At 39.8% G+C, this 21,302-nt stretch overlaps 2 protein-coding genes across 3 annotated transcripts in view; one reads left to right on the top strand and one right to left on the bottom strand.

Moving 5' to 3' along the window:
* LOC140939132 (nonsense-mediated mRNA decay factor SMG5-like) overlaps positions 1–18,662 on the bottom strand; it is a 27,427-nt gene extending 8,765 nt beyond the window's left edge. The window contains exons 1-16 of one of the 2 annotated variants that reach the window (XM_073388693.1): positions 18,447–18,662; positions 14,885–14,983; positions 13,832–13,955; positions 12,688–12,844; positions 11,191–11,268; positions 10,942–11,031; positions 9,015–9,093; positions 8,791–8,913; positions 8,230–8,289; positions 7,547–7,800; positions 5,831–6,532; positions 3,913–4,064; positions 3,314–3,389; positions 1,642–1,823; positions 707–763; positions 27–150 (exon numbers count right to left, since the gene is read on the bottom strand). In XM_073388693.1, the coding sequence (XP_073244794.1) occupies positions 27–150; positions 707–763; positions 1,642–1,823; positions 3,314–3,389; positions 3,913–4,064; positions 5,831–6,532; positions 7,547–7,800; positions 8,230–8,289; positions 8,791–8,913; positions 9,015–9,093; positions 10,942–11,031; positions 11,191–11,268; positions 12,688–12,844; positions 13,832–13,955; positions 14,885–14,983; positions 18,447–18,517 (2,428 nt within the window). In that variant the 5' untranslated portion in view covers positions 18,518–18,662. The remainder of the gene's footprint in view (positions 1–26; positions 151–706; positions 764–1,641; positions 1,824–3,313; positions 3,390–3,912; positions 4,065–5,830; positions 6,533–7,546; positions 7,801–8,229; positions 8,290–8,790; positions 8,914–9,014; positions 9,094–10,941; positions 11,032–11,190; positions 11,269–12,687; positions 12,845–13,831; positions 13,956–14,884; positions 14,984–18,446) is intronic. The other variant, XM_073388694.1, reaches the window with a different exon arrangement.
* A 17-nt stretch (positions 18,663–18,679) lies between these two features.
* On the top strand, positions 18,680–19,816 carry LOC140939134 (peptidyl-prolyl cis-trans isomerase E-like). Its single transcript, XM_073388695.1, has one exon. The coding sequence runs from the start codon at positions 18,707–18,709 to the stop codon at positions 19,598–19,600; it is 894 nt and encodes a 297-aa protein (XP_073244796.1). The 5' UTR covers positions 18,680–18,706; the 3' UTR covers positions 19,601–19,816.
* The last annotated feature ends 1,486 nt before the right edge of the window (positions 19,817–21,302 follow it).

The raw sequence follows: 21,302 nt of genomic DNA, 5'->3' as shown, positions 1-21,302 counted from the left end.
TACAACACAAACTACACTAAGGAACTTCTCTCTTACGGGAGCTGACGGTGCTTGTTGTTTATCGGGATTTTTTCGCTTCTCTCTTTCTGCCATCTGCTGAGGCCCAAGGAATTGCTGTTTGCTCTGATCCCAAACAAATGAACTCAGCTCCTGACGAAAAGAAAAAACATGAGCAAAGTTATAAAAGTTCAGTTCACACAAGAGACCACAAAAAACCCGCCTTTTGTAGGTAGCTGTTTTAAGCTACGGTAAAAGGGCAACGCAACAAAAAAGTACAACGATCAACAAAGCCATGTTCCGCGTTCTACAACTCACGTTCAAACCTCTCTTGCAACAAATAAGGTTGTTGCAAGTTGCGTGAATAGTGTGACTTTTGATTGGATAAAATTACGCGGGAGTCGCGCCATTCATGTGAGTTAAGTCATGTGAGTTTCAGTTTTCCCTGATCCGGTAAAACGCACATCATGGACATATTTTGTTGCAAAAAGTAAAGCTGCTCTCTACTTTCTGCAACATCTTTTCACAACCTGAAAGTACTTGATTTGATGCAAGATAGTATGAATTCGTGAGTGGTAAAACGCACAGCATCGCTATTCAACCCGTTTTGCAACACTGTTGCAAAACGGGTTGCACGTCTTTGTTGCCCGTTTTACCGTACCTTTACTCTCTGTGGAAATTGTCTTCTTGGGTTCAAGGATTAGCCTACCTCGGTTAATGCTAGCTTCATACCAAAGCTCTTTAAACACTGAACTCGAACAGCTGCCTATAAAGAAAAAGAAGACACGAAATTTAGGGGTAGATGTTCAAATCACAGCTTACCGTTGACCTGTCGTTCCTTAAAAAAGAATAAGGTTTTACCATTCATAGAGTGGCTACAGTATTTCTTCCTTTTCTTAAGAGCAAACGAGAATCTCATTTCTGAATTGCGGATGCTTCAACTTCGGACCTCACATTTCCGTATTTAAATGCTATCAGTTCAAAGATACGGTTATGTGGCTCGATGCATGAGGGAGTGCTTAACATTAAGCTTCTTAAGGGTCGTGCTTTACTTTGTGTGATTTTTTTTATTAGTCCTGTGCCTGTTGCGCATCTGCTGTAAACGCTTATCCACTAGGTTGTTTGGGATAGCGTACTCTTGCGCAGAAAGTAAGATAAATCGCGGAAAAAATTACAGCACGTTCCACAAACGGTGACCAATACACAGGGACAAATTGCCACGAAATCGCCGCTTGTTTTGGCACGCATTTTTGAAATTGCGCCTAACATCGTTTCAAAAATCGGACGAAATTTATGAGAAACCTTGAAAAGCGTCATTTTCTTACATCGTGACCAGTGCCGGATCCAGACCTTGAGATGAGGGGGGGGGGGGGGGGGGGTGGGGTTTCGGTCATTCAGACCCTTAGATAAGTGGGGGGGGGGGCGGTCTTCAAAGGAATTTTTTCCGCCCTTCGGACCTTAGTTTGGTTCAAAAATAAGGGGGGAGCCTCCTCCCCTGGATACGCCACTGATGACTATGCCCTTCCCTGACTTTTCCTAAGGAAAGAATTAGGCTTTGCGTAGGCTAGACATTTGCCCTAGCAATGGACTAAAAACATCCCCGAGGCAACTAGGGTATTCATGATTTAAAGGGGCAGATATTACCTCAAGATAGTGGCAGTCTCTTGTAAGCCTGCTCCACTTCTTGTCGAGCTTGCTGTGTATTGCAGTCAGCGGTGTAAATCCTAAAAGCGACATGTCTTCCGGCAGACCACGTGTTTGCACCCAGTTCTCGTCGAGCGTCTCATCAAGAATACCTCGCCATGTCGGTCGTCTTGGAATTGGGACTAAGAGATAAAAGAAATCAATTCCGTAACGCGGAACGTTGTTAACGGTGGGGATTAAAAGAAAATAACGCTACTTCTTGTAACTAGGCTCTGGATTGACGAAGCCATCCTAAGCTATGTATCTCAAGTAGTAATAGGGGGGTCATGGTTATCTATGCTTTTCCAAGCATAGAGAACGGATGCAAGCAGAGAAGCGTTAGGGAATTAACAAACTAGGGGATATCAAGTATCAGGGAAGAAACGAGTCAAGGTTATCCACTCTAATCCAGTAGTCATAGAGGAGAAATGCAAACACGAAAAGTGCCAAGAGATTGAAGAACAAGGGAATAGGAGGTTATATAGAACAATACAGGGTGTCCCAAAAGTTCGTTCCTCTAATTTCATGCACTAAAACTTTTGATCAAAATTTATTTTACCTTGAAATTCCTAGATGTTTATTTCACTATCGAGAACATGTATTCAGAATTTCAGTTACTAGCGTACCCTTTTTGTTTTTTTATCACATTCTGTAGCCGTTGCGGCATGAAGTGGAATATAGCGTGTAGACCCACAGATGATCCATATTGAGCTTCTTTATCACCTGGTGCCCAGGAGTCAGTTCAGCCCCCAAACAATATTTGTTTAGTTTAGACAGCTGAAAAAAATATTGGGCACTCATCCAAAAAAGATAATCATCCCTTTCCACAGTAAGGCTTTTGTACTTCTTTACAATTTGAGACGAGATGGGCGTTACTTGGCAGACTAAGCAGAGTTTTTTTGGCCACCACAGGGGTCACTAATTTTTTAAACATTTTAAACAGCTTTTCATGACCCTTTCTGGACTTGGCTTGCTAACTATGTGAGAGTTTCCTTGTGGAGACGTCTTCTTTTTTGTATCTAGTCTCTTCTTAAAACTATTTTACCTGCTTTATTCAGAACTGTTGGTCTTCCCCCTCGTTTCTTGCCTTCAAAACCCTCATTTCGCGATGATCATTTCCCACCCAACATTCGGATTTTTCCAGTTTTTTAGCAGTTTCCATCACAGATAAGCCAGTAAATCGAAGTATACATGCTTATACTCTCACGTAGCTGGACGTTTTTGCGTTAGGGGTGTTTATCTTTCTTGATATTCACAAAAAACAAGGAAGGAGTTCGAGCAATTCGGGCTATAAAATACAGACAAAAAAAGGTTGGAAAATATACTCGCGCACGCGCACCTTTGGCGCGGCAGTACACAAATCGAATATTCGAGTCAAAAGATGGCACAACAAGTACGAGAATAGTGAATTAGATTGAAAGTCACAACTTTTGTTTAAATGATTTTCTTACCAAGTCCAATCGTACTGAAATACAGACTTATAAAGTAGAGGAGCGAACTTTTGGGACACCCTGTATATTTACCCAAACAAACTTATTTTGCTCAAGATTGTACCTTGTGAGCAAATGGTTTGACTGAAGACTTCCAAATCCCTATATTTTCAAATTAATGGGATGAGACAACTACTACAAACCTGCTGCCATCATTTGCTCAGCGGAAGGGAACATGTTCAGGAGTGAAGCTAATCTCGACCAAAGGGCACCCAAACTCTGAAAAGAAAAAAAATATATAAAGATTATTCATTTATTTATTTCGCAACACAAGTTGCCGCTAGGATTGTGGTTTTGCCCAATTTTTCAAGTTTCAATAGTCCCGAGTAACTTAAACCCTTCACTCCGAGGCCGAGCTATCGTGTAATGATTTGTCAATCTAACTATTGTATTTGTGGACGAAATTCCATGGTATTACCACTCAAATGAAACCTTTTTGGTAGAACTTTTCCATGGTAACATTTATTTCTTGGGATTTGACAAATAAAATCTATGCTTTTTTTTCGAAATTTTTGCTTTGATCAATGCTAGGTGTCAAAGGATTGATCCAAGCTTGGGGCAATCTGGTACACAGGGAACTACCTACAGGTTGTAATGGGTAAATACGAAAATAGATTTATTTGTTAGGGATAATGAAGGGGAAAAGAAGCTGAAGGGGACAAGAAACATCTTGGGGATAAACCCTTCAGAATTATATGAAAAAACAACAACAACAACAACAACAACAAAAACACATTCCTACCTCAACACAACTCGTAACAAGTTCTGCGTTCAATCGAAGCCAGTCAGTCAATACTTTGATTGCTGGCAGTAGTTTCTGACCCGCCATGGCTTTCAGTAGATTGGACTCCACACAGTCACGCAGTATTTCAGTTCTTGATGCAACAGATGACTCTAAACACAAATACAAAGCCAATGCTGTAACGATATCTTTTCATAAGGCGTCGACCGTGTAACTATGGTAACTAAATCGCCTACAAGAAAAACATCTTCATCCTGCGAGCAGAGCGTCTTTTTGTTTTCTTTTTGATCAAGCAAGAGAAAAAGAAGCTCTACCCTAATCGCGTCAAGGCTTTAAAGTAGCCACAGCCCAAGCGTCTGGGCTAGGTCAATCTTGTTTTCTCGTCAAACTGGTTTTTTGAGTGCGAGCATCTGTTTATTGGTAAACCGATGGTCATAACTGAGCCCGCTGTACCAAGCAGGCGGCTATTAGGCCTGGGTTCAAAATTGTATCCTAGCAACATACAGCGCATGCTCAATAAAGACCTCACTCGATTCAAGCAGAGTCATTCTCAAAAAGTCACACGAAGGCTCTGCTCTGCTGGAACGGAGAGTAAGCGTGTAACTTTTAAAGTCTACATGTATTTCGCCCGTCTACGTATTTGACCAGTGGATGGCACAATTGGTTTCCTTTAACCAGGGTCTCTTCTCCGCACCAGATATCTTGCTACTGGATAATAAATTATCCTGTGTATATGTCGCTCTTCAACTTTGAGTCTTGTGCTCAGAACTGGCTTTTATAGTGGAATATCAAACGCAAGCGTCCTCGAATCAGGGGCTCTCTGATTGCTTTTGCTTAGAATTACTTCTCAGGGAAAAAGTATTTCAGCCAAAAGATACGCTAACAAGTTTTTGCGGAAACCACTAAAATGGTCCAAACATCTTACGCTTCTAAGCCCGGGTCCCCAAAACCTGAGGGCAACAGGCGCGCAAAAATGATTGTAATGGTTTCTCTCTGATATGTATACATTGTCTCACACTCGGAAGAGTGTATCTTCTTATACTGCCAAACATATGGAACTCGGTTTGAAAGACTAGACTGCGCCGCTGACAGCAGCAAGAATAGCTCAGACGGTAGCGCGCTTGACTGCAGAGCGGAAGGCCGCGGCTTCGATTCCCGGGGCCGGACCAATACTCAGAGTCTTAAAAGTAACTGGGAAATGAAGGTACTACCTTTGCCCTGCAAAGCCGGGCTATTAATACCTTCGCGTGGCTCTGATGACCACGTGAAATGGTGGTCCTGTCTCCTCTTGGAGACGTAAAAATATTGTCCCCAGCCCAATAAGCGCTTTCATGCTAACTACATTTTGCCTCATGCAAGGAAATCCAAGACACTCTTGCATTCGGGATTCCACCTAGTGGATTGCGGTCTTTGTCAGTGGAACTTGAATTCTCGATTCCAATCGTTAGTGGGATTCCAGATTCCTTGAGCTGTATTCTGGATTCCGGATTCCACAAGCAAAAATTTCACGGATTCCAGAATCCGGATTCCTTTACAAGGGGCGGTACATTGACCCTCAAATGAAGGGCATTTGGATCAATTTAGGTTTCTGTGAAACAGCCCACCTTCCCCTCCCCTAAGCCAACATTACCACTTTACCTCTCACTTAGGGCACGATGTTGGCTTAGGGGAGGGGTAGGTGGGCAGTTTCTCACAAACCTAAATTGATCCGGGCATTTTAACAGTTCCTTATTTTCTCAACCTACTTCTTGGTGTCCAGTACTTATGTTGTGGTTAATTTTATCCTTGGTTTAAATTTTATTTTCTTTTGTTTTAAACTCATTATCAGACATTACCATTCCCAAAAACAAAAGGAACTAAAATTTAAACCAAGGTTAAAATTGAACCACAAGACATACACTGAACTTGTAACTCTTACCAGTTTCAGCGTCGCTTACATCACTGAACAGATCCGGCCTGAAAATCTTTCCAACTGAAATCCCGTTCTGCCACAAGAAACCACCTTTCAATCCCTGCTTGCCAAGCAGAGCTTGATGAGCAGAGAACTTCTCCGTAGACTTGGGCAAGGAACTTTTGTCAAGCTGATTTTCACCTCCCGAAGAATTGAACACAGTCTTAGGGACAGATCCAGTGTTTCCACTCTCACTATCCGACTCGCTTTCAACATACACATCATCGCTGTCGTCGCTCATCAGGTCTTCTAACACATTCTTCACATCTCCCCCTCCTTCGCTTAAATCACTATCCTCATCATTCTCGCCTCCGGATTCATCAAAATCGCTTCCGCTACCGCTGTAGCTCTCAAAGCTGTAATCGACATTTCTTCGTCGTCGTCGTCGACGCCGATGTTTCAATGCCTTCTTCAGTTTCTTTGTTTCGCTGAAGTCCTTTAGGGGCTTGGTAGCTTTCAATCCCAACGAGGAACTCTCGTGCTTTTGTAGCTTTTCCGCGCTGAAACCATTCTGCGTGGCAGCTGTTTTTTGCGGTCCATTTGCCACATTCTGCTCGGAGCTGGTCGGATCCTTTGCTAAGAAGTTTTCAAATGAGGAAATACAGTGTTGCAGAAGGAGAGAAAGAAACGCTAAGGTAAATGCAGCTGCCACTGAAGACTCTTGGGAATCTGCGAAAAATGTCAACAAAATTAAACTTTTAAGTAAGTTTTAATCACTTTCCTCCGTGTCACTTATTGTGGTTTCACTTTCTTCTAAAATGCCGCGCGGTATGTTCGCCGCATTACCGGTCTTTGGTATTCCAAGAATTGTGCACTTAAACTAACATTGCAAGGAATATTCCTAAATAATATTTCCGCAAACACTGAGCAAGTGATGAGAAAAACTGGTGCGGAAGAAAATTTGCTGACGGACAAAACCTTAATCACTTAAAGACAAAGGGTTGACGGAGGTGACAATTTCTGTCAATTCGCCTAGTTATTTGGTTGACTTTCCAGTTTGGTTCCTATACGTAAAGGGAAATTTTAGGAACAGCAATCACGGGATGTAGGCGAAAGGGTAGACAGTAGGCCCATACATCGAACTGATTGGTTACCAGAGGTGGCGAGGCAGTGAAAACAGAATTTTCCTGCAGCGTCGAGTTTGAGCGAAACGTTTGACAAGGAAAAATGAAGGCACCATAACGGCACGTCTGCGCAAAAACACGGCATGCAGCTAACTGCTGAAGGACGAAGGAAAGGCCAGAAAACGTGCGTAGATCTAGAGCAGGGGAAACCGGTCGTTTCAATACGAACTCAAGAAGTAAAACTGCACAAAAATTTCGATTACTTCAAGTAAAGTTTGCAATTGAACAATAGAAACATTTTGGGTGAATATTCTTGGTTATTTGAGCCAAGTACTTGTAAATATTTATACCTCGAAGGAATTAACTTGTATCGAAACAACTTGTATCGAAACGACTTTGTATAGAAACGACCGGTAACCAGAGCAGGGAAGGGTAAAAAACAGGGGGGAAGGGATGGGAACTTCCGCGTTCTACCCTGCTCCCTTGGGAGCCTGTCCACAGACTACAGTAGGCTCACTAAAGTATCAGAACTACTGGGTGATCGCCGCAGAGGTCATTAACCACTGGCACTAAACACAAGGTCAAAGGTTCTCATCTTCAAACTCGATTGGGCACTTACTATTGGACTGCAGTCTGGTGACTGTAGAAATTGCCATGACAACCAATTTGACCATTAGCGAGCTACTAATGACGCCATCCTTGTCGTCTTTGACGTCAGTATCCTGGTGCCCATTCTCCTGTGGGGGGAGCCCATTCTCCATTGCTGGCTTGTGTCCATTAGATGATGATGGATCTACTGACAGCACACTACTGAAGTCTTGCAACACGGACTGACACAAATGACCAATATCTTCGCTGCTGATCTCTGGGGAACTAACAATTTTTCATTTGTAAGCATCAATCACAAAACGAAGTTTGTTTTAAAACTTTGGGGTGAAAAAAATAACATTACATGTACTTGTACTGCAAAAAAGGGAAACGTGCATCTAGAAAAGCTACATTTGTACAGGGTGTAAAATCAAATATTCAACACTGATTGCTCTCTTTGGATTTTAAAGTGTACTATTTTAGTCTCTCACTCAGTTGGTATATATGGGCTCTCCCCAAAAAAGGAAGGAGTGAATTTCCCTATGGTTTACATAACAAAAGCTGTACATAGGGGACTCAAATATGCCTCTTGATTTCAATACTACTTTCTTTGCAAAACAAGTAAGCTTAAAGCAAGAGGTGATGAGCTTGCCAAAATTTTGTAAAACGTCTTACAAAAAAAGAACGTCCATGTTTTTTACTAGTGTTACTCACCTCTCATGTTGGTACAGAACATCTTGTAAGTAGAGGAAGTAAACAAGAAAGCGCTTCAATCTGTGGAAAGTCAAAACTAACTATCAACTGACAAAAAAGAGAAAGTGATGCTTCCAGTTCAACGTGTGTCTGTAAAAACCCATCTAAAGTAATCAAAGAAATCATTATGTGGTTGAAACCTCTCTTAACAACTGCGTCGTTTAATAGAGTGAAATCACTAAACTTCTATTTTTACTTGCCCAAGACTAAAATTTACTTGTCCTGGGCTATCAGACCTGGGTCATTATACATTTCTAGGAAACTGCTCACCTACCCCTCCCCTAAGCCAACATTTTGCCCAAAGTGAGAAGTAAGTGTTAAAGTTGGCTTGGGGGAGGGGAAGGTGAGCAGTTTCTCAGGAACGTATAATGATCAGTCCGTTTCCTGCCCTGACAGTGTGTTCATTTGGTCTTTCCTTTTTGTGGAACGAGTGTGTGGAATTCTGAGCTCTCCGACCTCTTTTGCCTGACTAAAAATATTAGCAAGAAGTACATTGGAAATGCAAGAGAATTCAAGTCATACCTTTCTTTGGGCTGGGGCTCGTCAAGAGGCAACTCCTTTATCCTGTATAGGATAGATCTGTTCTTTTCAAATATTCTTAGCAAGTTCCCTTCAGCCCCTTCAAAGACTTCTTTCGACAAAAGACTGCAACAAAATGTCACAACAAAAGAGACTGAATCAAACAGCAGGATCTAGCATTCTTATGCATCAAGAAAGTTAGTATTAAAAGAAGAAAAATATGTTACCATCTCATGTAAAAATAAGCTCCCTCACAGCCAAAAGCCTTTGTTCCCGCAAGGGTTCCTAGCTGGTTTTGAGGCATCCCTGCAAACCAAGAATATATTTTAAATGCTTAATGTAATAATTTCATTTCCATCTGAAGCAGCTCCTTGCTGTGCTTTCTAACCTGTACCTGTAGTAGAACTTTGTTTCCAGTGGTCATACTAGGGTTGAGAGCAATAGAAACTAGTTTTCATAACAGTGAAATTTGTATAGTTAATCAGATGACTTTAGGTTCAATTTGGAATTAATTTGAACGTGTTTGTTTTTCAAAAAGTATAGCCTGTTCCAAGCGTTCAGATAGTGGAGAGCGGTGCGAAGTAAAGATAGCGATGAAAAGTAGAGGGGGACTGGGGAGAGAGGTGCGGGAACGCTTGTAAGAATTCTTAACAAAAGTGCGTTCCGGTATACCAGATCCTGGTATACCCTCTGATTGGTTGATTTTGACAGTTTTTGTCAACAGTGGAGCGTCTTCGATCAAAGCGAGAAATGCGATATGGCGATGATGACAGACTCTACGTCCCGTCGCAACAAACACAGAGCTGAGTGACTTTCCAAACGTGGAGGCTAAAACGCGAAGAGCAAAGGAACTGTTTAAAACACGTAGTCGGCAGGATAGATGTCTTCGCAATTTCACCGACTGGCTTTGGAAAAAGACTTATTTTCCAGCTTTTTCCTCGAATAAAGCGTGTGTTGGAATTAAGGCAGGATAGAATACTATTTACGATTGTTGTGGTAACTCCGTTGATTGCCATCATGAAAGACCAAGTGGAACATTTGAACAAAATCGGAGTAGCGGCGGCAATGATGGGAGAAGATGTGGATGAAGCCGTTAAAAGTGGAAGCTGTGAAATTGTATGATCCTTAAAAATTCACTCAAAGGCGTACTGCTGTCACGAATCGTGGTTGTCTAAGGAATGGACAAAAGGACTTCAAAGGAAAGCTTGGAAAGCAAGTTGCAGTTATCGCTATTGACGAGGTCCACTCAATCATCGAGTAGTAAATTTTCCCTTCGTTTGTTGGGCATTTTCATTGCTCGAGTTAACGATCTGTATTGAAACGGCTTTCTATCGAAATGAGCGATATTTGTTTGTCACTTGATTCATAATTTTTTTGTCACGTACACGCTGAAATCATGTTTTCAAGCCGTAAATAAATTACTTATCCCGCTCTCTATTGTCTGAAAGTCTTACATTAGGTTTTTAGCAAGATTATGTACAGATAATATTAATTTTGATGTGAGAAATTTTGATTTATTCCTAAGAACAATAATAAATGTATGGGGCTGTAGCATCAGTCTTAATTGACAAGTGAAGACCACCTACAGCTGACGCGGTCTGAGTGGGCGGATGAGTCTATTTAAAACAAATCTAACAGGCGTTCCCTCTCTCACCTCCCCCCCTCCCTCGCTTTTATTTTTTCGCGCTCCTTTTTTCTTCGCACCGCTCCCCACTATCTGAACGCCTGGAACAGGCTACAAAAAGTACCACAGGCTTATGCAACTTGAGCATTATGAAAAATAAGAATAAGAAAAGTCGTATGATTACCCTTCAATAATATTCATAAAAAAAATTATTGCAACTAAATTTGTCCCAAGAAAGTCCCACAATGCAATTTGACACAACAATGACCCAGTTACCACGTGTCACTTCAAAGTCGCCAATGAAGATTGTAGCACCTGATTGGTTCTTATGAACTGCCTTTGTTTATCAGCCACTCACATTGCTCCATTCTCTGAGGTGTTTTATTTTTTTTCCTCATTTTTGAGCTGTGTTTTGCTAAAGAGTGCATTGCAATCAGATTCCAGAAAGTTTTTTTCATGTATTTTAATATGAACTAAAACAATCTTGACTTCAATGACACAGACATTTTGTCAATTTGGTGCAGACTTACCGATATCTGGGTTGATCAAAGCAGCTTCACAGTAAAACCTTTCCGCCAATTTAATGGCGTCTTCCCCTTCAAGATCTGATTGATATCGAGCTGTAGGAGGAATACATGAATGCAACTCAATATTTTACAAACTACGAAAAATGTACTTCTCCCAAACAATTCTTGTAACAGGTACATGTACTACAAGTTTGCTCTTGCTTTTAAACATAACTGAAATTCTTGAACTTATCCAAATGTTGGCACTCTTACCAATGTCTCCTAAGTAAATAAGGCAGCGTTGACATGCTCTTATTGCCCAAGAAACAGTTTCCTCTTCCTCAACAACAGCTGTGAAAACACACAAACAAACAAACAAATAACTTATTTTATATACATAATGAGATATACTCAATGAAAAGCTATGTTGTAAATTTTCATGTGCACACAGATGAGTTCTAGCCTAAAGGTTAAAGGAATGAACAATGGTTTTCACAAGAAAACAGAAAAATGAAAAGTCTAATCAGAATCCAGGGTGATGTTTTTTCAAGTTTTTTCTTGGAAATTGAATTGCAATAGTTTCGTGCATTTCACTGTTCATAAAGAAAATTGTAGAGAGCTGACAAAACAACAGCAGAAGGGGAAAAACAAAATGAGATGGAAGCTTAAATTGGACTTTTTATTGGAGCTTTTTACACTCTTGGGGAATTGACCACTGACTGCTTTATAAAGGTATGAACAGCCTAATGTTCAGTAAATCAAGAGAAGAAGATGGCGACAAGAAGAAATACCGATATGAAGATAAATTAACTTCAAAAGGATGGTCTTTTTCCTGAGATTGCTTTTGATCATATTTACATGGAAAAGGCATGTTGTCAATTTTTGAATAATTATTATTAACTATTATTTTACAGTTTATTACAGGTTGTGGAGATTGGAGGGAGAAAATATTACAGTCAAACCTCTCCATAACCTAGGGGACAGAAGAAAGTAGCTGTTGTGGAAAGGTCGCCGTTATGGAGAGGTAAGGAGTGTAATATGACAATTTTTTTAAGGGAGTACAAAAGGTTTATTGTGCTCTCCCATAATGATAATAATCCAATCATAAATAATAGAGATAAAATACGCAAAAAAGCTTGAATGATGTTTTGAATCAAATGCTAACGTGACAAAACAAGAAAGGTTAGCAACATTCGCTATAAGTATCGTAGACAATTTATGCTTACTGCAGCACTATAAATGAAACAAAATCAAAATACGATTGCCGCGATTAATCATCAATGTGCCATACGAATCAAATTTCATGACCATTCTTGACTTTTTCATCAGTTGCTGAAAAAACTGGCTATTGTGGAGAGGTTATTTTCGCAGTCGGGGACACGCTTTAGTGGCCATTGCCACTGTGGAGGGGTAACCATTTTGGAGAGGTTTTAATAAGAGTCAATGTATGGACTGTCCGCCAGGACAAAAAAAGTGGCTGTTGTAGAGAGGTGGTGGTTAGTTGAGGTTCAACTGTATAAAATCGTGCATATTTCTGCCCATGCCCAAACTTCAGAAGTTACTATTTTGCCAACTATTTTCATCCGTCGTGAAGTGTACGACCTGCAAACGGCTTTGTGGTAAGTTTTAGCTCTTTATAGCCAGAAAGTGACCAGAAAATAGCTTGACTAGTTTCAAATGTGTTTTTCAGTGAAATTCTCAGGAGCGAATGAGTTAAATAACAGTCAGCCCCCTGGGACACAGCATTAAAGACAAAAATTGAAACCCTACCTTTCTGAGAAGAAGGAAATCCCCAAGACAATGCACTGTCCAGTGTAAGATGATAAAAAAGCTGAAGATGGGTCAACAGATGGTAATAATATCCTGCTGCAGATGACAGATGGGTACGGAGTACTGCATCAAGACCTGCAGAATCTTCCTCCAGAATCTGTAAATATAGAAATAATCTTATGAAATGTTTGAGCCTGGCAGGAGTCATTTCATACAGGATTCATACAAAAAATTGCACCACTTTTAAGGGCTTTTCAGGGATTTTTAAGGACCGCATTAGATTTTCAAGGACTACCTACCAGGAATGTGATTTCACAGATTGTACCAAAATGTACATACCCTGTCCATTCTAACAGGACTTTAAGGCTTGAACTGTTTGCTCCACCCACCAAATTCTCTACATTTTCCAGTTCACTTGTCTTAAGTTGATGTTTAATTCTTGCATAAACAAAAACTGATTTATGTAGATCACTTTTAACTTCCCTGAGCTATGATTTATTTATTCAGTCTTGGACAACCAAAAAGCATTTAAAATACAGTTACCAGGCCACAACATTCAAAGCCGAAGAAAATTCAAGGACTTTTCAAGGACTTTCCCTAAAATTCAAGTACTTTTCAAGACTGTGCAAGCCCTGTTCAAAAGTTAGTTGCGTATGGTTGTCTGGGTGAACATAGTCCTGAATAGCACTGTTGTTGACAGTGACTGATGTTTTGACAACCTGTGCAGTGGTCAACCTACTATGAGAATGACTGGACAACCAACAATTTAGACTAAAAATAAATGATTGTTTAACTGCGACAATAGATGGATTGAAATGCATTCTTTTCGGCTTAACTGACAGATGACCAATAACACCACAACTTATTTGACCAAGCAGATCAATAACCAGAGTTTAATACCATCAACTGACATGATATAACTGACCTTGACTCTGACAATTACTACCGCAGAGGATGTCAAAACGCCAGTCACTGTCAACAACAGTCTTTTTCAAGACTACTTTTACCCAAGCAGACAATCATGCTCAAGTAACTTGTGGAGATAATCTTATGGGAAATGGGAAAAAACCTTCACATCTAAGGCTTAGCTACACTACCATGGAATTTTAAGTCATTTGAGTCATTGAGTGTTTGGTATATTAACCTTTCTGTGACTGCGCAGTTTCTGGATAACATCATAAAACACTTTTCTCCAAAGCCGTTCCTCAGCTCTTCGGCCATACTCCTTAGAGTGCTTAAGAATTAGCATCTCACACTGAGTTCGTAACCTAAAAAAATACATTGAAAAATCTGGATCAATTGAGGTTTCTGGGAAACTGCCCACCTACCCCTCTCCTAAGCCATTATTTTGCTCTAAATGAGAATTAAGTGTTAATTTTAGCTTAGGGAAGGGGTAGGTGGGCAGTTTTCCAGAAACCTAAATCTTTATTACAAGTGAAAGACATGACTTAAAAATTCAAGTGCAAATCTAGGTTAGTACAGTCGACTCTCAGGTTAGTACAGTTGACTCTCTCTCAACAGACACTTTTATAAGATGGACACCTCACCTTATTCGAGGCTGGGTGCTTATTAACTTTTTCTGCCTTTAGGATGGGCGCTTATTCAAGGTGGGCGCTTATTTGAGGTTGGGCGCTTATTGAAATAAATATGGTAACCATCAAGAAATGCTCTTAAAGTTGAGTACCCCTGTACTGGGGAGGATTTTTTTGTGAGTCTAAAACATTGATCTAAAGAGTTTTATTTTGGGATGCAAAAAGGAAGTTGGTAGTTTTGAGGTGAATAGTCAAAATGGCTTTACACAATAAATAAAGGCTAATAAAAACATAACAACAAAACATATGGTGTAAAAAGGGGAGCACCGCTCAGTGATCTGAGCGGCAAACAACTTCCATAGCGAGACCATAAAGCCTTACTTATCTCCCTGGCACCATCTTGCATATATATCAAACCAGATCAGAGGAGTTCAGGTAGGTCCACAAGAAACAAACTTTAATGCGGCCTAACACACCACAGCACTACAAGCTGAAAACTCTGTCCAGCACCATACTTAACCAACTTAATGGAACAGTGTAGGCAATTATCCTGGTCTAGGAACTTTATTTTATAAGCACTACTGACACGTGCTGGTATACAATCAAATAAAGAGTGTCAAAATGAGTTTGCGGTTAAATCATATTTTTATTTTGAGTTGACATACCTGTGTCTGAGTGCAATAGCATCTGGTTGAAAAAGTTCTTGCCACTCAACAACAGACTTTAGTTGAATGTCAAGCCTGTTGGCCAGCTGCATAGAAGACCTACAACAAACCCAGAGTAACATTTCTGTCACAAACACTATACAGGTTCACTGATTGTGATAATTTGATCTGCTGATCAGGGCTTGTCAGCTATCAGCTTTGAAGTTTGTGGAAAAATGCAAGCCCATGGATTTCATTGATGATCATTTCCAGTACCATGTTCTTGTAACTAGTCGTACGGCTAATTCTTATGGAGATATCCAGAAATAGGCACCGACCATTGGTGTTACTGGTTCCATAAAAAAGAGAAAATACTTATTAAAACTGAAAAGATGGTCACTGAATGAAGACTGCTCATAAACGTGAAATACGCATCTCAGAATAAGTTCCCTCGCGCATGTGAAACTCGCTTTTTTAGTAGTGCCACTCAAGTTAAGCCTTGTCGGGTGGGGTTAAGAACTGGATCGGTAATCCACGGCGAATACTTTGTTTTTTCCTTTCTTCTTCTTCATTTTTGTTTATTGTGTGGTTTTATTTTTAAAAGTGTATTGAAAAACATATTTAGCATTATTTTGGCCACTTGATTTAGAAAAAAAACCCACTAACATGGTAGTACAGTTCACGTAAAAATTATTATACTCTGGACCATAGTACAGAACTGAAACTTTGATCTATCGGCAGGGAATTTAACCTGCAAACTAATAAATTGGGTTTTCCACGGTGTAAAACGAATTCCAAGCCAGATTTCAGCAGAAAAAGACAAGGTTTTGACAGAAAAAAGCCAAATTAAAACACACTTTGGAGAAACATATCGCACGACATAAGCATGCAAACTCGTCTGCAAGGTGAGACTCACTGAAAACTGCTTGTTTCTTGATTTTTGCTCGTATTTTGAAGCTACTGGCCCAATTTGCTTCAATATTTTCTGTAAAATACTTCTGCAGTCAATATTTGCAGCCAGAATAATAAAAAAGAATAAGAATAATTAAATCAAAGAACTGAAATATATCTCGAACTAATTTTGAAGCAACTTCAGGATATTGGGGTGCAACTTTGAAACATTCCTGAGTGTCATGAATCCTTTACTTTGCACTACACTAAAGTTATTAATGGTCCATGAAATTAGGGTATAACTGGAAATTGATGTGCCTTAAATTAACGTGAATTTAGTGGTGAACGACTCTCTAGAAAATGAAAGGAAATCAACAGAGAGAGGAAGGTAACATTTCAAAATGAAGAAAATTAGCGCGATGCCCAAAGAAACAAAACTTGTTCAGACAACAGGAACACAGTTAAATGCTAAATCCAATATGGAAACTTTGCTTTCCCAGATGCACAAAGGTGTCAAGCTAAGAAATCTAGCCAATTTCAGGTTTCCTCACAGTTTCACTGTTACTAGTGGATATCTAACCCGATAAAACACTCCTTTCTTCTTAGGTGGCAAGAATGTCAGAAATGACCTCTCAGTGTGAAACAAGCGAACAAGTGGCAAAATTCACATATTAAATTTTCTCAGTCAAAATTTTGAACATCTACCCACTGGAACAAAGAACACTTACTGGAGCAAGCAGCATTTTGGCAGGAAGTAAAAGTCGTGAGTTGCCTTCCGACCCCTTTTTCACTAAAATCAATTCAAACGAGAGCAGGAAGAGTAATTTTGACAGCGATTTCCCGAGCATGCTCAGCTCATGAGACTATTTTCATTCTCCACTTAATTAATGGCACAAAAATAAACGCCTACAAAATTTTACATTGATGCAAATTTTTGAAAATCACATTAATTTCCTATAATAAGGTATATTGTAACGATGAAACAAAAATTGTCAAAAAAAATTTTACATGCCATAGACTGTCACTCACAAGCCCAGGGCTGTCAATAAGGGCCGGTAGACAGCCAAAACCGCCGGCTAGTTGGCCATCCTTGGCCGGCTACTTTCATCTCTTCTACCACTGCTAACAAAAAATAAGCACCATCAAATAAAATTGCAAAGCAACCATTTCTCAGATTTGAATGACACTGAATGCATATTTAGCAGGCTATGATCTATGAAACGTTCGAACCGTGTGATGTTGTGGAACGCTTGGGACATTTTAACGGCATTGTTCCAAGTCTTGCCAGTATTCTGACCAAATAACATGGCCTCCAAGGTGGAAAATACCTCTTGTAAATTCCTGGAAATGCAATTTCCGAGACTCTAAATTTCAAAATGTCCCTAGATGCCTCAGCCCTCAAGAACTTGTAGCTTTGGTGCAAGTTCCAAAGCCATTTACTATTCACTATCAGCCTGCTACTTAAAAACTTTTTGACAGCCCTGACAGCCCTGGGGCCCATTTCTCGAAAGTCCAGGTAACTTTTCAAGCCCGAAATCAAGTATTCAAATCGAAATGTAAAGAATAAGAGCACTGGTCCTGGCTAGCAAACTACTCCATTTTGTTTCATTAACTGTTAGTTTTATCATGTTAGCTGCAAAACTTTTGAAACCTCAATCTTTAATGTAAACAGAGACAGCTTACCGGGCCAGTTAATTATCAGGACTTTCGAGAAATGGGCCCCTGGGCTTACAAATCTTCGTAAGGGATAAACAGGGTCAGGGTTTGAAGACCTCAACAGCACACCTCTAGCTAAACTTCCCTTCTGTATCTCCTCCCAAAACAAGCAATGAACCAAGTTGGATGATCGTAGAAAAAGAACAAGGAATGCTTGCAAATCACAAGCCTGAGCTCCGTAAATCACTTTTACATTATTTTGATAGTGAAAGCAAATTTTTTTTCAGTTTTCTTTCAGTTTACTAGTGTGCAAGTTTCAGAATGCAGATTTTGAATCTTGCTTTAAATACAAATGCAATAACCTTGATAACTGTTGCCAGGCCATCTCCTTAAACCACAGGCACCATCTAAACTCCCCACTAGTGCTACATGTAGTTAATTATGAGGAATATATGCTAATTAATTTTGTTACATTATTTTGTAAGTATACTGAAGATTCTTATTACTACTTTAACAACAACAACAGTAAAATAAGCCAAACACCCTTTCAAGAATTTTCAGTATTAAACATGTCATATTAGGGTAAAAGATGATAATATTAAGAATATAAATTTCATTGTGTACAAGACTTAAACCCAGCTTTGTGACTATTTAAACAAATCTATAATACATATAATTCATTAAATATATCGTCTCTAAGTGCTGTGAAGGGGTTTCTCGAAGCCATCCGTTACTTATTTTTAAATTGTCGCCACCCGATCACGCGAAGCGAAACGAATAAACTTATCATCGTAAGCAACTATATATAAAAAGCTTATGAATCCCAATTGAATTAAGCTTAACCTCAAGCCAGAATTTTGTACACTAATATTCTGGAGAAAATGTCTTCGGTATCTTCCCATAAACCTCTACAGCCGTCATTTAAGACTAAAATGTAAAAGATGAACAAGTTACCCTCACCAAACCGTCCTCAATACGCGTTTTATCGAGAAGAAAACTGAATTTGCTATGTACAGCGAAATGCAAACTCACTCACCTGTTAAGCTTGCTTCCTTCTTTCCCTTGCAAATTAGCATTGTTATCCTCTGCCAAAGAAGCTTTCTTCATCCTCAGTTAAGACATTCATTGGTAATACTCCTTACCTGGAGCAATATGAGCCACATCTTTAGAAAATTTTTCACTAAAATACAGAACTATCGACTTCACCATCGACATCTTTGCTTCCTGTCGTGTCTAAGCGCGGGAGAGACTGGGCCTTTTTACCCACAATGCAATATCCGTTTGAAAAAATCCAAAATGGCGAACAAGCGCATGGTTTACGTTGGAGGATTAGCTGAAGAAGTTGACGAAAAAGTCCTCCACGCTGCCTTCATTCCATTTGGAGACATCACAGATGTACAAATACCGATGGATTACTCAAACCAGAAGCACCGAGGCTTTGGATTTGTTGAGTTTGAACTAGCAGAGGATGCAGCCGCCGCCATCGACAACATGAATGAATCTGAACTTTTTGGGCGCACAATCCGTGTTAATATTGCTAAGCCTATGAAAATAAAAGAAGGGTACAGCCGTGCAGTGTGGAGTGAAGATAACTGGCTTAAAAAATACGCAGGAAAGACCGTGGAAGACTCCGAAATGAAAGATGCTGACGAGCAAAGCCAAGAGGCTACTGGCGAAGAAGGAACGGAAAAAAAGAAAGGAAATCCTCGCGTTTTCTTGGATATAACCATCGGAGGGCGTCATGCGGGACGTATAACTATTGAACTAAGGCATGATGTTGTTCCAATGACTGTAGAAAACTTTCGGTCTCTCTGCACTCACGAGAAAGGGTTTGGATACCGAGGAAGTATATTCCATAGGGTCATTCCGCAATTCATGCTTCAAGGCGGAGATTTTACTAAACACGATGGTACTGGAGGAAAGTCCATTTATGGTCAGAAATTTGCGGATGAGAACTTTGTGCTCAAGCATACTGGTGCTGGTGTATTATCTATGGCTAACTCTGGCCCTAACACGAATGGATCTCAGTTTTTCATCACCACTGAAAAAACCGACTGGTTGGATGGAAAACATGTTGTTTTTGGTCATGTTATTGATGGACTGGATGTAGTAAGGAAAGTTGAAGCAACTGGTTCAAAGGGTGGTAAAACAAGCAAGAAAGTTGTGATTGAAGACTGTGGGGAGTTGTAACAACATCAATGCTTAGCAGTCTTCAGTGTGATTACAACACTGCATGAATTTGAGTCCTTCTAGCACAACAACGACAACAACTAAGAGTGTCAACGAGAGTTGGACTGTCTGGTTCCTTTATATATTTTGTTTTACCTTATCTGACAGACACAGACGTCGAATTGTGGTTGTTTCACCTAATACAGTCGAACCTCTCCTTAGAGACACGTCTATAATAGGGACACCTCTCTATTACAGACAGTTCGTTTGGTCCCAGAAATGCCAAAAATCATACATTCCCTACCTCTATAATATGGACACCTCTGTAAAGCCGACACTTAGTTCTGTCCCTTTGGTGTCCATATTAAAGAGGTTTGACTGTAGTCAGTTCACCTGATGGAGTTTGCCAGGTCTAATAGACCTTTTCACAGTTTTATTAACTTTTGGCTTGGACAAGTTTGGGAAAATCTGTCAACACCACTGGAAAGAGCGCCTTAAAATTAATAAAACTGCCAAATTTGAAAGTGATGTATTTTGGGAGGCAAGTTTGTGCCCCCCCCCCCCCCCCCCCCCGCCATACAAAACATCTGTATAATTTTGTGACATTGAGGAGCCATATCTTTCTTAGTCGTCAACAAATCACTTTCAAACGAGGCAAGTTTACTGATCTTTAATATCTTGTTGATCTTTAATATCCTTTGTATTCTGTTTATAAATAGACCTTTTTACCGATACGGCTTTTACCTTTTTACAGCTATATTGAATTTATTAGAGTAAGGAGTATTATGGGAAACCCCGGGGGGCACTCCCTCAGTATTTACACGCGCTTTTCGGGTAAAAAGAGAGCTTCACTGTATATTTCTCAGGAAAAAGGCGATCATTATTACATCCAAACACAGCAAAACAATCTTTTTTCCCATTACAATCTTTTCTAGGAAAACCTAAAGAACAATTGAAGCGAAAAGCATGTGTAAATACTGAGTGAGTATATCGGATTGTGCTCGTGCCGCTGGGCATCCTATCATACACCTTAAATCTAATTAATTCAAGATGGCCGCCACATCAGTAAAAAGTCTATTATTACTGCGCTTTTCACAAACATGCAAACTCTAAAGTTCACAAGCCGCCTTCACAATTGCATTTTTCGCTGCCGTCAATCATAGTTACGATCACAAGCAATGAACCTTGAAACACACAAACACAAAATGGATCGAAATCCACCAATCACAAATCACAAACCATGACCTTTTAAACCTGTTAAAGTAAAGTTTTGTTTCCTAAGAGGTCCGTTAAGATAAGTGACAGCAGCGAAAAACGCAGTTGTGAAGGCGGCTTTTGGACTTCAGAATTTGCATGTTTGTGAAAAGAGCAGTAATAAGTTTGAGAAGTTTGGAGCATATAAAGAAGATAATTAGATGTTTGAATCTTTTGCTGATAGACAAAATAATTTAGCTATCACTCTTTTCTGTGTTAAGCTTGGATCATTAGTGGTGCAGTGTTTAATCAAAGCCTTACAAACCTTTTTAATTTACTGACAACATGTAGACAAACTTCTTGGTACTGATATGTATGTGTTTACAGACATAATATCATAAAAGATATTGGAAATGGCAAACATACTCTTAGCCTACGCTGCAGCTGGACTTGTTACTCCAGACCTTCAGTACAACTGGATATAGGTATTTAGACTGTCTCTGATGATAGCCTAACATACTCTGAACAC

Source organism: Porites lutea, chromosome 5, assembly GCF_958299795.1.
Source record: "Porites lutea chromosome 5, jaPorLute2.1, whole genome shotgun sequence".
In the NCBI taxonomy this organism is placed as follows: domain Eukaryota; kingdom Metazoa; phylum Cnidaria; class Anthozoa; order Scleractinia; family Poritidae; genus Porites; species Porites lutea.
Note: the sequence above shows the minus strand (reverse complement) of the source record. Positions and strands in the feature narration are given on the sequence as shown.